Source organism: Scylla paramamosain, chromosome 39 (assembly GCF_035594125.1).
Source record: "Scylla paramamosain isolate STU-SP2022 chromosome 39, ASM3559412v1, whole genome shotgun sequence".
Taxonomy (NCBI): Eukaryota; Metazoa; Arthropoda; class Malacostraca; order Decapoda; family Portunidae; genus Scylla; species Scylla paramamosain.
In genome coordinates, this window is record NC_087189.1 from 9,844,584 (window position 1) to 9,861,843 (window position 17,260).

Genomic DNA, 17,260 nt, shown 5'->3' on the forward strand with positions numbered 1-17,260 from the left:
ATGGACAAGTTACTCCTTCGCTTCATTGCCGGCTCTCTCCAACCTCTTTCAAGGGTTGAGGATGCTAACTTTCAAGCTCTTCTTAACAAGGCCCAGCCCAGCTACAGCAGCCCAAGCCGCAAGGAGCTCAGCAGCAAGCTTCTTCCTTCGCAAACTCAACAACTACAGGAACATCTCAATAAGAAGTCTTGTTCTGTTGGTTACGTCTGTGTTACACTTGACCTTTGCACAAACAGACAGATGCGGTCGTGCACTGGGATCACGTGTCACTTCAATGATAACTTCCAGCTCCAAGCAACACTGTTGGCATGCACAAGATTCAAAGGGTCGCACACTGCACAAAAGATCCATGCCACATTCACAGAAATCATCACTAGCTTTAACCTGCAAACAAAGATTTTGACAATTGTAACCGACAGTGGCACCACTGTCCTTAAAGCACTCGTGACACTTCCCGGTGTGGACGATGCGGACACTAATCAAGACAGTGAAGGCGAAGAGGAGGATGACACCTTTCACATTCCTGATAACAATGACAACTTGCTGCACCTATTGCCTGGCCATGTCAGATGTTTTGTTCACACTTTACAAACTACTGTGAAAGATGGGCTCCAAGAAGCAGGGCCTGTCTCAGGAGTCACTGGAAAAGCTTCACGTCTAGCGTCACACGTTCGTCACTCTGCACTGCCATCTGACATTGTCCAAGTCAGTGCAGACCTCGGGACAAAAATGCAACGCGATGGAACACCAGTAACAAGATGCTTCGCTCCCTTCTCAATATTGATCCAGCCAAGCTTCATCAGCTAAACTGTCCAGTAAAGATAACCAAATATGAACTTAATCTCATCAAGCAAGTAACACACATCTTGACACCATCTGAAGTAGCAACTCTAGAGTGTCAGGGAGAGAATGTTGTAACGTCAAGCAAAGCAATTCCATGCATTCGTGGACTGAAAGCTGAGCTTCAACAACCGTCACAGACACACAAGTCAAAGGTGATTACTACTCTCAAAAGCTCCATCAAGAAAACACTGAACATCTATGAAGACAAGGCGATGTTTCAGCTGGCTTCACTCCTAGACCCACGCTTCAACATGGACTGGTGCCCACCACAACAAGTCATATTCATCACATCCCTACTGAAGTCTAAAGTACATGACATTATGTCCACTGCCACTGAAGAAAAGGGTTCCCTTCAGGAAAATAAGGAGGCCCCTACAAAGAAGTGCAGGCTGTTCAGATTCATGACACCATCAGCATCAACGAGCTCTTCCCTCTGTACATTAACATCAACTTTATCACAAGTACAATCCTACCTGAGTCAGCCAACAACAGAGGATGACAGTGACCCCCTTCTCTTCTGGGAACAGAATCAGTCACCATTACCTCAACTAGCTATACTGGCTCTCCGATATCTGTGTATCCCACCATCATCAGCTCCAGTTGAGACACTTTTCTCTCTTGCTGGGAAAGTCTTTCGTCCTGAACGATGCACAATGACCGATGTTCGCTTTGAGGAGTTGATGTTTATCAAGTGTAACCAACACTTACTAAATTACACATTACATGACAAATAATTTAGCCTATAACAAATCATGTGTATAACAAGTTCCATATTTTTCAAAGAGAAATACTTTGTTTTCATTATTGCTGTGAAAGCCTGTGATCATGATTTGAAATAAATTCATAGAAGTAATGTATTATGTACTGTAAAGCAAAAACAAATAAAACCTCTTGCACACTATGTATGTTTTTAATACCATTAGTTAGTAAGTGATTCAAACGGTTATGTTACTGTGCTCAAATATGGAACAGTGCACCTAATACATGTAGTTTGCTACCTGTTTAGGCATTGTACTTAATCATTGCTAATCATTATCTTTTTATAAATAATCACAGCGAGATGTGATTGCAATCATAATCTAATACAAATCATGCACAAAAACACACACAAAAAAAAAAATAATCGTAATCAAAAATTACAAAAGTAAACTAATCATCATTTAATCACAATCAAAAAAGTATTCCACACCATAATCAAAATCAAATCATAATAATTTTTTAAATCATGCCCATGTCTGGCAGGTGTGGGATGAGCTTCCTCACTGAATATTAGTAGTGAGGTTTGTGTAGGATGTCATTTATCACTGAGTATTAAATATGTGAAGTGATTTGAATCGAAGTGTAATGTGAAGTGTTCCAGATATTGAATGAAATCAATTTGAGGGGAGATGAAACAATTCTCGTAGTTTTTCGTTGTTGTTGGAAGTCGTCTATGGTCGTCTGAGTGTAAATATATGTCAATAATACAAATTAAATAAAAATTATGAAAACTTAAACGCGTTCCCTTGAACCCACAAAAGCCAGTCTTAGAACGCCAGCAAGATCGTGCAGCATAGCAACGTGGCACTGGTGGCATTGGTGAGATTTATATTGTAAAGAATAATGTTGCAAAGATGATAGTGCATAGATTGACATTGCAAAGACAGATATTATCAGACTGATATTGCAGAATTTAGGATATTGCAAGAATAGGATGTGACAAATGTGACATAAGAGCTGTAATGATTTGTTGCAATTGATGTTGTAATTACTTGTTGTTGAGTTGCCTGCGAAATTTGGTGTTATACTGAAACAATTTGTGAAAATTTTGAGTACTAAAGAAAATTTATGATAAAAGCAGTAAAGTTATTCATTCTGCGTCTGTGCTGCTCGCAAGTTGTCATCATACAAGCTCTCACCCCCATACTTTTTGTGGCTACCTTACTTGCCCAGATTAAAAACCATCTTGAAATATGTTCGGTGAGTTATATTGCTTGTGTGAGAAGGGAATTATGACCTCTTGTAATGGTCATCAGTTACTTGATTCACCAGCGGCACACAAACAAATAGAGGGAGAAACACACAGGGAAACACACATATTAAGACAATAAAAATGTGCAGCATCTCATGGGTGTTGTCATCATAATCGGTATAAGAATGGCAATATTGTTGACTTCTAGACGGTAGTGATATATTAGTAGCTACTCGTAGATTGACCCACGGCAGGGAACACAGGAGCTACAGAGTTGTATAGGAGAAGATGGTAAGGATAAGATTTCATTATAAAACACCTAATCCTACAAATGGCAGATTCTGTTTGATGCCGAAAAATTAGTTGTTTAGAAACGTAAAGGAGAGGACTTACTAAGCAGAAATTTACAGAGAGAAGCAAGTGCGAGAAGACGATAAAATTAATGAAGGAAACATACGAGCCGAAAAATTAATATATAAGTTGTAGCTTTGATACAGAAGCGAGTGACTGAAATAAGGTTGAAAATTTCTGAAGGGTGGTACAAACTTGTATCATCATGAATAAAAAAACTATAAAAAAATAAATAAATTAAAAAAAAAAAACAAGAAACGAGTTGTCCTCACAACTGATGTGAGTACTTGATTTATAGAAAATGATGGTCTATGAAAATTGACATTGCTTGATATTTAGAAAATTGATAGTGGCAATGGTTAGTGATAAATGTAATGCAAGAAATATATGAATTATATTGTTTAATAAGAGTCATGTTGAAACCCGAGATAAACGCGGAAGCGTATGTGTGATGTCCAGGCCTAAATAAGCCATAAATAGACTGGGTTGATAAGGCAACTGGAAATAAAAGCAAATGCTTGGAGTGAAGGCAAAAGAAATTTTTCAGTCTAGCATTAAGAAAACGCTCAGCCACGTAGTAAGACAGATAAAGGGGAGAATTAGGAAAGTATAGGAAAATGAAACATATGATCAAAGTATGAGAAAATAAATATAGTCACTCGAAAATTAACCTTATTCAAAGTTACAGGAAAATTAACTGTGTATGCACGTGTATGAGATGTAGGAGACGGGAATAGACAGAAGAATTAAGAGACAGAGAAACAAGGTAGACAGAGCTGTCAAGCCAGAGAGCGTCAAGATGGGCTAGCCGCCTGTCACAGTACCAGTAAGTAGCACCAGACAGTTGTAATGCAGTCAGAGTAAAATGATGGTGTTATTCATTGACAGAGAGGGATTGGGTACGTGTAGGATGTGTTCGTCATTGAATATTAGTTGCGATGTTTGTGTAGGATGTGATTTATCATTGAGTATTGAATATGTGAAGTGATTTGAATCAGTGAAGTGTTCCAGATATTTGATGGAATTTATTTGAAGAGATATGAAACAATTTTCGTTGTTTTTCGTTGTTGTCGGAAGTCGTTGTTGTCGGAAATTAAGTAAAAATTACAACAAATTCAAAGCGTTCCTTTGAACCCACAAAAGCCACTCTTATAGATTAAGGACGCAACAAGATCGTGCAAAGTAGAAGCACGACAATGAAGACAAGAGCAAAAAAGTTCTCTGTGTCAGTATCAGGAAAAAATGGTAAAATTTTGCTATTTTGGGACAAAAATTATTCTAAAAGCCACGAAAAAAAAAATTGACATGAATAATGGACATTTTCTGTTGTTTTCCAATGAAAAGAGTTGAAAAATAAAACTTGCTTGTCAAAGACGAAAATCGTGTTACAGAGTGAATCAGTATCGTCTACATCGTGTTACCTAACTGTTTTTCTTACTTGTTTGTTTTATTTATTTTTCTCTCTCTCATATATATATTTTGGCATGCATAATTCTTAGCTACTGGTGGGTTTCCCTTCACTTATTTATTTCATCAGTGAGCTCTGTGTGTGTGTGTGTGTGTGTGTGTGTGTGTGTGTGTGTGTGTGTGTGTGTGTGTGTGTGTGTGTGTGTGTGTGTGTGTGTGTGTGTGTGTGTGTGTGTGTGTGTGTGTGTGTGTGTGTGTGTGTGTGTGTGTGTGTGTGTGTGTGTGTGTGTGTGTGTGTGTGTGTGTGTGTGTGTGTGTGTGGGTTCTGGGTCAAGCGTTTGTAGAGTGTATGGAGGAGGAGGAGGAGGAGGAGGAGGAATACAAAGGAAAAGCCAAACAGCAACAGACCTTTTAGTCCTTGCAAGGCTGTTTGGTAACTACTTCTAACTAGCTACAGGGAAGAGAGACAGGACAGCATAGCAGAAGGCTCCTCCCCACCCACCACTCCCTCTAGCTTGTGCTGGCATGGAAATAGTTGGGAAAAAGTACCATGCAGTATGGAAAAACTGACATGGAATTTTCATAGGAAAGAATGAAAGGAAGTTTTACTATCTACCCTACGGTGAACTCTATACGTCTATCTGAAAGTAAATACAATTTATTATAAAATATATCTGTAAAGTAAAAGTTTATTAGTGAATTTAGTAATTACTCGGAAAAGAGAGCTTGTTGGGGATTTGCTTTCAGATATTTGTCTATTTTATTTTTTTTAATGATTCAATAGAACTGCTGTTTACAATTTCTGCAGAAAATTTATTCCATATATTTACTATACAATTAAAGAAAAAATGTTTGGCCTAGTGGAATTTAAAACGTTTTGGTATAATCTTGAATCCATTATTTCTTGTTAGGTTAGAATGATCAATAGTAAAATATTTTTTTGCATCAATGTTACTATATCCTTTAAAGATTCTGAACACTTCAATTAGGTCTCCTCTTATCCTGCGCTTTGTTAAACTAAATAGTTTTAGTTCTTCCAGTCGTTCCTCATACGCATTATTACGCAATCTTGGAATCATCTTTGTGACTCTGCGCTGTATCTTCTCTAGTTTTTGAAGGTCTTTTTTTGTAGTATGGTGACCAAAACTGTACACAGTATTCTATATGAGGGCGCACCAGTAAGTTATATGAGGCAAGTATAAACTTTTCTGATTTAAATTCAAAGGTTCTTCCAATGAATCCTACTAATTTATGTGCCGTCTTTACTGTTTTTATGCAGTATTGACACGGCTTTAGGTCGTTTGACACAACGACACCAAGATCTTTTTCTTTATCAGGGCTTGACAGTTGCATGTTATTCATTACATGAATGGGAAGAGAGGGAGGAGAGGAGAAGGAGGAGGAGAAGAATGAGTAGGAGGAGAATGAGGAGGAGAAGGAGGAGGAAGAAGAGGAGGAAGAGGAGGAGGAAGAGGAGGAGGAGGAGGAGGAGGAGAAGGAGTAAGAACGAGGAGTGAGGACGAGGAGTGAGGAAAATGAAGAAAAGAGGGAGCAGAAGGACAGCAAGAACAAAGGAAAAACAAGAAGCGACACACAAACACACACACACACACACACACACACACACACACACACACACACACACACACACACACACACACACACACAAAACAAAAAACAAATTAATTAATTAATTAACTATTTAATGAAAAAATAAAAATTTTGTGGATATCTATCAACGAGAGAGAGAGAGAGAGAGAGAGAGAGAGAGAGAGAGAGAGAGAGAGAGAGAGAGAGAGAGAGAGAGAGAGAGAGAGAGAGAGAGAGAGAGAGAGAGAGAGAGAGCAGTGGGGGTAAGTGATGGTGGTGGTGAGTGGGATGAAGGGTTGATGCTGTGTTTCTCTATATACTTTTTCTTTTCTTTTCCTTCTTCGTCTTTTTCTTATTCCTGTAATTTTGTAGTGAGCAACAGATGGTGCTGCGACACATCTCATGAAATGATTCTTCCACTCAGAATATTTAACCAAAGCATGTTACACTAAACGAAGAAAACACTACATGCATATATACAAAATAAAGCATTGAGGTTAATCAGTGTTGTTCAAAATAATGACCATCCTGTGTCCTCAGGTCACAATGATCCAGCTCCTGCTCTTCTTGCTTCCTCACTGATGCACGTAAGGGTCAAGGCTCGTTTTCTTCCCTTGGATGTGTAAACGTGGAACTGAACTTACACAGTGACACGAGAATGTCACAGTGTAAGTCATTTTAGCTGACCCCAAAACTAAACGTCAGTTACGTTGTGTGAATTGTTAACTGTGGCGAGGTTTTCCAAGGCTCTAAATGGCTGTCAGACCGTGGTGGCGTGAAAATGTTAGTGGGATATTAGTGCACAGGTGCTCGTGTATCGATAGAGACTGAGATATCAGAGATAACTGACTGAGAGAAATTAATATTTAGACAATTAAATATACTGAATCATATAAATGTATTATATCTATTGTTTTGAAGTGAGTGTTCATGATTGCAGTGTTGGTTTGGCAAAAATTAAATATCATTAATGGAAAGGGTGCATCTCTGTTGCCGGTGAAAAATATTCTTAATTCTTTACCTTCTTTCATTCTTGTCTCTGATTTGCTAAAGTCCTTATCACATTCTAGAACCAAGGCTTTTCATCGGCCCATCTGGTGGATGCCAAAGTGCTTTAGCTCCAAGCTGCTGAGTGGCTGCAGAAGCGACCGCTGAGGTATACTAACAGTCCCATCAGGTTTTCAGTAAGACTGGCCAATGCCTGGATTTTCTACAGAAGATTTTGGCGCATTGCTGAATAATACAAGATTCAACAAGAAGAACAAGAAACAACAGTCAATGGACGCTCACGAGACCCTCGGTGAGAAGAACACGGAGAAAATGAAACAGACCAAGCACCACAGCAAGAGGAGGAGCTTGGAAAACCTCCAAGACTGCACCGGTCATAAGAAAACAAACACTGAAGGGGTTATGGAACCCAAAAAGCAGAGGAATAACTTAAAAACCAAGACGCGGATGAGGATGGAATATTTGTATCCGATTATAGACCCCAACAAGAAGAGGAAGAAGCAGGACATGGAGGGCGATGAAAACCAGAACAAGAAGACCAAGAAAGACACGGAGGACCACGAGAAGCAGTACAAGAACACGAAGAAGGACACAGACGACTACGAGAAGCAGGACAGGAAGACGAAGAAGGGCACGGAGGACCACAAGAACCAAGACAAGAAGAGGAAGAAGGACACGAAGGATCACGAAAAGCAGGAAGAGAAAAGCAAGGACAAGGAAGATCACGAGAACCAACACAAAAACACCAAGGGAGAAGGCAGGAAAAACCGAAGGAAAGGGTGGAATATGGAGTGCTGTAAACGGATTAAGGACTGCATCAAGAAATGGAACAAGAAGGATAATGAAGACTACGAGGAACAGGCCAAAAAGAGCAGCACGGAGAAACGTGAGAGCCAGGCCAAGAAGAGGAAAGGTAAGAGTATTGAAGACCATGATAGCCAGGCCAAGAAGAGAAAGGGGCAGGGCAAAGAGGACCATGACACCCAGGTCACGAAGAAGTTGCACGACAAGGAGGAACATGACAATCAGGCCAAGAAAAGAAAGAGGCAGGACAAGGAGGAAGATGACACCCAGGCCAAGAAAGTGAAGAGGCAGGACAAGGAGAAACATGACACCCAGGCCAAGAAAGTGAAGAGGCAGGACAAGGAGGAACATGAAACCCAGGCGAAAAAGGGGAAGGGAGAAGAGAAAGAGCCAAAGAAGAGGAGGCCGCTGGAGAATTATAAGCGTATCCTTGATCACCTCAGGAAGAGGGGAGGGCGGGACAGCAGCAACGTGCTGAAGCTGAAGGTGGAGGCCGAAAGAGTCAAAAAGAAGAGGAGTGTGAGCGAGTACTGCCGTGTTCATCTTGAGGAAGGACACATGACGGATGCGACCGTGCGCGGCCATCCATGTCTTGTCTTTTTTGACACCGGCGCCTCAGCCAGCATCATGTTCCTGTCACTGGCTAAGAGAGCGGGCCTCCTCACGGGCCGCGAGAAGACAGAAAAAATACTCTTCTCTACCTGGAATGGCATCCTGTTGCTGGACGTGATCATGCTCGACGAGGTACTGTTGGTGCTGAAGGACGGCCTTGCGGTCAATACGCCCATGTTGGTGTTTCCAAAGGAGGCGGAGATCACCTCTCGCAATGACGTGATAGTGCTGTCCATGAGCCGCCTGCAGGAGGCTGAGATGCGGCAGGACTTCCATCACGACGGTAGCAGCACCCTGTTCCTGCGTCACCCGGAACGTCTGCGGCGGAGACCTCAGCCAGGGCGCGAAGGGAAAGTGTTCGCGTTTGCCGCACAAGCACAAGGCGTCGAGGAGCCGCTGATGGTGCTGCTGGACACATGCTCTACTATACCATTCTCTATCACCAAGATCGGCCGGTACAACGTGCGGTGCAGGACAGGAAGCGAGACTGCGCTGCCGACACGAGTCATTCTGCAGTTTGGCAGCGGCACACTCACAGTGCAGATGAACACCAACCAGGGGGTTAGCGACTTCGACTTTGTGTTTGGACGACCGCTGCTCTGTAAATTACGAGCAGCAATAGATTATGTTGATTCGACCATGACGTTGAAGCTCAACAGAAAACAATTCTGCCTCGACATCTTCCCTCACTGAGCGAGCCGCCCTCCAGCGTCCCCTCTCCCCTCTTTTTTTTTTTTTTTTACTTATTTTATTTTATTTTTTATTTTAATTTTTTTTTTTTATGTATCATGGAGATCAGCAGAAGGAAAAAAAATATATTAAAAAGCCTGCACAAATGTAGCTCACAAAAAGAAAATAGGAGTAGTGACCTGGGTACAGAAATAATGTGGATTAAGGACATTAGACAAAGTGTTCCGGATTAAGGATGTTAAATGAAGAAAATAGTCTGGATTAAGGATAGTGGATTAAGAAAATATTATTATTATTATTATTGTGCAGAAATTCACAATAATAATAGTACATTTACGGAAAAGTCTGGATTAAGGATAATGGATTAGGAAAATAGTTAGAATTAAGGATAGTGGATTAGAAAAAAAACTCTGAATTAAAAATACTGGATTAGAAAAATAGTCGGAATGAAGGCTAGTGGACTAAGAAAATAGTATCGATTAAGGATACTGAATTAAGAAAATAGCCGAAATTAAAGATAGTACATTAAGAAAATACTCTTGATTAAGAAAAGAGGATTAAAAATACTCGAGATTAACAAAAGAGGATTAAAAACAGTCTGGATTAACGATAATGGATTAAGAAAGTAGTCTCCATTAACACTTAAACTGCGGACAAAAAATAAACATCATGCACGGCGAAAATCTAAATGCAGAAGTAAATAATGAATGAGGAGATTGTGATGTGAAATACTACAGCACATGGAAGTGGTACAGAAAATATTAGGGCAACACAAGGAACTCAAAAAGCGCGCCAAAATTTCACTTGTCAGGTAGAATGATGACGACAGGAGAAAGCTCTCGCTCACTCTCGCTCTGGCTCCGGCTGTCGCTCTCTCTTCTCCTCTCTCCTTTCCGTTCCTTTCTCTTCTCTCATCTCTCCTCTCCTCTCCTCTCTTCTTTCCTCTCCTTTCCTCTCCTCTCTCCTCTCCTCTCCTCTCCTCCCTCCTCTCCTCTCCTCTCCTTTCTCCTCTCCTCTCCTCTCCTCTCCTTTACTCTCTCCTCTTCTCTCCTCTCCACTCTTCTCTCCTCTCCTCTCCTCTCTTCTCTCCTCTCCTCTCTCTTCTTCTCTCCTTTCTCCTCTCTTCTCCTCTTCTCTCCCTTCTCCTCTCCTCTCCTCTCCTTTCCTCTCCTCTCTCCTCTCCTTTCTCCTCTCCTCTTTCCTCTTTTCTCCTCTCCTCTCTCTTTTTTTCTCCTCTCCTCTGCTCTCTTCTTTTCTTTCCTCTCCTCTTTTCTCTCCTCTTTTTTTTTCTCTCATTTCTTCTCTTATCTTCTCTCCTCTCTTCTTCTCTCTCCTTTCCTCTTCTCTCTCCTCTCCTATCTCCTCTCCTCTTTTCTCCCTTTTCTTTTCTCTTATCTCCTCTCCCCTCCTCTCCTCTCATATCCTCTTTCCTCTCCTCTTTTCCCTCTCTTCTTTTCTCTTCTCTTTTCTTCTCTCCTTTCCACTCATCTCCTCTCCTCTTTTCTTCTTTCCTCTTCTCTCCTCTTCTCTCCTCATAACTTCTCTTAACTTTTCTCCTCTTTACTCTTCTTATCTTCTCTTCCCCTTCCTTGCCTTCATATTAAATGACATTTTCTCTGTCTTCTCTTCTCTTCTCTCATCTCCTCTCTTCTCCTGTCCTCTCCTTCCCTCTCCTCTCCTTTCTCCTCTCCTCTCCCCTCCTCTCTCCTCTCCTTTCTCTTCCCCTCTCCTTTCCTCTCCCCTCTAATCTTCTCGACTCTCCTTTTTCCTCTACTCTCTCCTCTCCTTTCCTCTCCTCCCCTCTCCTCTCTCCTCCTCTCCTCTATCCACTTTTCTCTACTGTTTTCTCTCCTCTCCTCTTTACTCTCGTCTCCTCTCCTCTCTTCTCCTCTCTTCTCTCCTCTCCTCTCCTTTAATCGAATCTCTCATCTCTCTTCTTTTCTCTCTCTCCTTTTCTCTTCTCTTCTCTTCTCTTCTCTTCTCTCCTCTCCTCTTCTCTTCTCTTCTCTTCTTCTTCTTCTTCTTCTTCTCTTCTCTTCTCTTCTCTTCTCTTCTCTTCTCTTCTCTCCTCTCCTCTCCTTTACTCTCATCTTCTCTCTTCTTTTTTGTCCTCTTTTCTCTATCTTCTCTAGAATCCGCTCCTCTCCTCTCTTCTCCTTTCTTCTCCCGTTCTCTTCTCTTCTCTCCTCTCATCTACTCTCTTCTACTATAGTTAGTGCTTTCTCTTTTCTTGTCTTCTTTTCTGTTTGATTCCGAGAGAGAGAGAGAGAGAGAGAGAGAGAGAGAGAGAGAGAGAGAGAGAGAGAGAGAGAGAGAGAGAGAGAGAGAGAGAGAGAGAGAGAGAGAGAGAGAGAGAGAGAGAGAGAGAGAGAGAGAGAGAGAGAGAGAGAGAGAGAGAGAAAGGGAGAGAGAGAGAGAGAGAGAGAGAGAGAGAGAGAGAGAGAGAGAGAGAGAGAGAGAGAGAGAGAGAGAGAGAGAGAGAGAGAGAGAGAGAGAGAGAGAAAGAGAGAGAAAGAGAGAGAGAGAGAGAGAGAGAGAAGGAGAGAGAGAGAAGGAGAAAGAGAGACAGAGAGAGAGAGAGAGAGAGAGAGAGAGAGAGAGAGAGAGAGAGAGAGAGAGAGAGAGAGAGAGAGAGAAAGAGAGAGCCTTCTCCTGCCCAGAGCCATCATTCTCCGGCAAGTCAAATCTTGGCGTGCTTTTTGGAGTTTGTTAAGTTTGCTGTAATACATAATGTACCACTTTCCTGTGCTGTAACATTTCACATCACCGTCTTGTCCATTCATTACACTGTATGCTTTTGTATTTAGATTTTCGTCTTGTGTTATGATGTCTCTTTCTGTCCGCAATTTAAGGATTAAGGATAGTGCATTAAGAAAGTAGTCTGGATTAAGGATAAAGGATGGATAAAGGAAATATTCTCTATTAAGGATGTTAAATTACGGAAATAGTATTGATTAAGGATAGTAGATTACGAAAATCTGCATTGAGGATAGGTGATTAAATAAATTGTCTGGATTAAGGATGTTAGATTAACGAAATATTCTGCATTAAGGACACTGGTCTAAATAAACAGTCTCAATTAAAGATACTGGATGAAATAATTGTCTGCATTAAGGAGAGCAGATTAAGAAAATAGCCTGAATTAAGGACAGTAGATTGAGAAGGTATTCTTGATTAAGGAAAGTGAATTTAAAGACATTCCTTGGATGAAGGTCATTACGTTAAGAAAAGACTTTAGACTAAGAATTATATACAAAATAGTATGTACTCAGGAACGAGGGACTGAAATGTTCTTCAAAGGAGCAAAGGCTGTGCTTATATATAGATATAGAATTTTTATATTGTAATTTCTTATGAGAGTTTGAAACTATGGTCCATATTCTTATTTGCTGTGTGCTAGTGACCTGTCGATTAATATGTTTAGAGACTTTAACAGAAACATAAGTATAAAAGATTTATCATTCTTTTCCTTTTCCCTCTTCCCGTGGAAGAGGGAAAGTCGAGAGATGACAACTAAACTAGTGAAAGTGTCTGTGATAGATGTTATATTGCTTGGTAGCTAAGGATGAGCAGGCAACGATCAGTGGGGTATAGTGAAGATAAGGCATACAGTATTACCACAAGGGATATGAATATGCTTACAGATTAAATACTGATATCTAAAGAACTATCACCACTACACAGAGAAATGATAGTTACAGAAGAGCTTTAAGGTGAAACAAGGCAAACTAAATTGTTGAAGAACATTACGGATAGCGATACAGAAGATAATTCAATGACAATGATCATGATGAGAAGAATGATTAGTCAGGCGACAAAATGAACATATTTCAAAGCGTTATATTCACCTAGTTCTGAGCAAGATGTCATCATTAATCATGAGGAAGACTTCAGGTCTAAACGGAAACAAGATACACGGAAACAACATAAACACGAAAGCAGGTACCAAGAAGCTACCACCACCCTGATAAATAAGAGACGAGACGTGACCACCGAGGAGAACAACAAGATGCGGTGAGTCATCACAAGACTAACAGAGCCGCAGATTAGCACCAGATTACAAGAAGAGGTGGCTATCACTGAATTAGTATACGAGGGACGCAGAGCTCACCGGAAGCAGATGACCTGGACAACACGGACAGCCGCCACACCATACGAATCGCCGCCTCCTTGTTCCTGATTAGAAGATGCGATTACCAAAATTATTTGAGAATGAACCTTATTGAACAGACAGAAGCAGACAGAGGGACAAGCTAGACAGAGCAGTCAGAGCAGAGAGGGTCAAGATGGACAAGCCGCCTATCACAGTACCAGTAAGTAGAGCCAGACAGTTGTAATGCAGTCAGAGTAAAATGTTGGTGTTATATATTGACAGAGAGGGATTGGGTAGGTGTAGGATGTGTTCCTCATTGAATATTAGTTGTGAGGTTTGTGTAGGATGTGATTTATCATTGAGTATTAAATATGTGAAGTGATTTCAATCGCTGAAGTGTTTCAAATATTTAATGGAATTTATTTGAAGAGAGATGAAACAGTTTTCGTAGCTTTTCGCTGTTGTCGAAAGTCGTATCTGATCGTCTGAGTGTAAATATATGTAAATAATATAAATTAAGTAAAAATTACAAAAACTCAAAGCTTTCCCTTCAACCCACAAAAACCAGATTCTTATAGATTAGGGACGCAACAAGATCGTGCAACGCAGAAGCACGACAATCAAGACAAGAGATAAGAAGTTCTCTGTGAAAGTAATAAAGAAAAATGCTAAAATTCGGCTATTTTAAAGAACAAAATCATTCTAAAAGCAAAGTGTGACAGGATTAATGGACATATGCTATTGTTTTCCACTGAAAAGTGTTGGAAAATAACACTTGTTTCTCAAAGACAAAAATCGTGTTACATATTGAATCAGTATCGTCTATATCGTGTTACCTCACAGTTTTTCATATTTATTTTATTTATTTATTTTTTCTCTCTTTCATATCTTTTGGCATGCATTATTCTTAGCTACAGGTAGGTTTCTCTTGACTTATTTACTTAATCAGTGACCTCTGTGTGTGTGTGTGTGTGTGTGTGTGTGTGTTTTTTTTTTTTTTTTTTTTTTTATGTAGGAAGGATACTGGCCAAGGGCAACAAAAATCTAATAAAAAAAATGCCCACTGAAATGCCAGTCCCTAAAAGGGTCAAAGCAGTGGTCAAAAATTGGTGGATAAGTGTCTTGAAACCTCCCTCTTGAAGGAATTCAAGTCATAGGAAGGTGGAAATACAGAAGCAGGCAAGGAGTTCCAGAGTTTACCAGAGAAAGGGATGAATGATTGAGAATACTGGTTAACTCTTGCGTTAGAGAGGTGGACAGAATAGGAGTGAGAGAAAGAAGAAAGTCTTGTGCAGCGAGGCCGCGGAAGGAGGGGAGGCATGCAGTTAGCAAGATCAGAAGAGCAGTTAGCATGAAAATAGCGGTAGAAGACAGCTAGAGATGCAACATTGCGGCGGTGAGAGAGAGGCTGAAGACAGTCAGTTAGAGGAGAGGAGTTGATGAGACGAAAAGCTTTTGATTCCACCCTGTCTAGAACAGCAGTATGAGTGGAACCCCCCCAGACATGTGAAGCATACTCCATACATGGACGGATAAGGCCCTTGTACAGAGTTAGCAGCTGCGGGGGTGAGAAAAACTGGCGGAGACGTCTCAGAACACCTAACTTCATGGAAGCTGTTTTAGCTAGAGATGAGATGTGAAGTTTCCAGTTCAGATTATAAGTAAAGGACAGACCGAGGATGTTCAGTGTAGAAGAGGGGGATAGTTGAGTGTCATTGAAGAAGAGGGGATAGTTGTCTGGAAGATTGTGTCGAGTTGATAGATGGAGGAATTGAGTTTTTGAGGCATTGAACAATACCAAGTTTGCTCTGCCCCAATCAGAAATTTTAGAAAGATCAGAAGTCAGGCGTTCTGTGGCTTCCCTGCGTGATATGTTTACCTCCTGAAGGGTTGGACGTCTATGAAAAGACGTGGAAAAGTGCAGGGTGGTATCATCAGCATAGGAGTGGATAGGACAAGAAGTTTGTTTTAGAAGATCATTAATGAATAATAAGAAGAGAGTGGGTGACAGGACAGAACCCTGAGGAACACCACTGTTAATAGATTTAGGAGAAGAACAGTGACCGTCTACCACAGCAGCAATAGAACGGTCAGAAAGGAAACTTGAGATGAAGTTACAGAGAGAAGGATAGAAACCGTAGGAGGGTAGTTTGGAAATCAAAGCTTTGTGCCAGACTCTATCAAAGGCTTTTGATATGTCCAAGGCAACAGCAAAAGTTTCACCAAAGTCTCTAAAAGAGGATGACCAAGACTCAGTAAGGAAAGCCAGAAGATCACCAGTCGAGCGGCCTTGACGGAACCCATACTGGCGATCAGATAGAAGGTTGTGAAGTGATAGATGTTTAAGAATCTTCCTGTTGAGGATAGATTCAAAAACTTTAGATAAGCAGGAAATTAAAGCAATAGGACGGTAGTTTGAGGGATTAGAGCGGTCACCCTTTTTAGGAACAGGTTGAATGTAGGCAAACTTCCAGCAAGAAGGAAAGGTAGATGTTGACAGACAGAGCTGAAAGAGTTTGACTAGGCAAGGTGCAAGCACGGAGGCACAGTTTCGGAGAACAATAGGAGGGACCCCATCAGGTCCATAAGCCTTCTGAGGGTTTAGGCCAGCGAGGGCATGGAAAACATCATTACGAAGAATTTTAATACGAGGCATGAAGTAGTCAGAGGGTGGAGGAGAGGGAGGAACAAGCCCAGAATCGTCCAAGGTAGAGTTTTTAGCAAAGGTTTGAGCAAAGAGTTCAGCTTTAGAAATAGATGTGATAGCAGTGGTGCCATCTGGTTGAAGTAGAGGAGGGAAAGAAGAAGAAGCAAAGTTATTGGAGATATTTTTGGCTAGATGCCAGAAATCACGAGGGGAGTTAGATCTTGAAAGGTTTTGACATTTTCTGTTAATGAAGGAGTTTTTGGCTAGTTGGAGAAACAGACTTGGCATGGTTCCGGGCAGAAATATAAAGTGCATGAGATTCTGGTGAAGGAAGGCTTAAGTACCTTTTGTGGGCCACCTCTCTATCATGTATAGCACGAGAACAAGCTGTGTTAAACCAAGGTTTAGAAGGTTTAGGACGAGAAAAAGAGTGAGGAATGTACGCCTCCATGCCAGACACTATCACCTCTGTTATGCGCTCAGCACACAAAGACGGGTCTCTGACACGGAAGCAGTAGTCATTCCAAGGAAAATCAGCAAAATACCGCCTCAGGTCCCCCCAACTAGCAGAGGCAAAACGCCAGAGGCACCTTCGCTTAGGGGGATCCTGAGGAGGGATTGGAGTGATAGGACAAGATAAAGATATGAGATTGTGATCGGAGGAGCCCAACGGAGAAGAAAGGGTGACAGCATAAGCAGAAGGATTAGAGGTCAGGAAAAGGTCAAGAATGTTGGGCGTATCTCCAAGACGGTCAGGAATACGAGTAGGGTGTTGCACCAATTGCTCTAGGTCATGGAGGATAGCAAAGTTGTAGGCTAGTTCACCAGGATGGTCAGTGAAGGGAGAGGAAAGCCAAAGCTGGTGGTGAACATTGAAGTCTCCAAGAATGGAGATCTCTGCAAAAGGGAAGAGGGTCAGAATGTGCTCCACTTTGGAAGTTAAGTAGTCAAAGAATTTCTTATAGTCAGAGGAGTTAGGAGAGAGGTATACAGCACAGATAAATTTAGTATGAGAATGACTCTGTAGTCGTAGCCAGATGGTGGAAAACTCGGAAGATTCAAGAGCGTGGGCACGAGAGCAGGTTAAGTCATTGCGCACATAAACGCAGCATCCAGCTTTGGATCGAAAATGAGGATAGAGAAAGTAGGAGGGAACAGAAAAGGGGCTACTGTCAGTTGCCTCAGACACCTGAGTTTCAGTGAGGAAAAGAAGATGAGGTTTAGAAGAGGAGAGGTGGTGTTCTACAGATTGAAAATTAGATCT

General features: G+C 41.2%; 2 protein-coding genes across 2 annotated transcripts; both read left to right on the plus strand.

Annotated features, from left to right (window-relative positions):
* On the plus strand, window positions 1-7,297 carry LOC135092289 (uncharacterized). The gene is made up of 4 exons (XM_063990742.1): window positions 1-705; window positions 852-1,536; window positions 6,683-6,764; window positions 7,213-7,297. The coding sequence occupies exons 1-4, from the start codon at window positions 1-3 to the stop codon at window positions 7,295-7,297; spliced, it is 1,557 nt and encodes a 518-aa protein (XP_063846812.1).
* Window positions 7,298-7,339: 42 nt separating this feature from the next.
* Window positions 7,340-9,259, plus strand: LOC135092290 (glutamic acid-rich protein-like). The gene has a single exon (XM_063990743.1). The coding sequence runs from the start codon at window positions 7,340-7,342 to the stop codon at window positions 9,257-9,259; it is 1,920 nt and encodes a 639-aa protein (XP_063846813.1).
* Window positions 9,260-17,260: the final 8,001 nt, after the last annotated feature.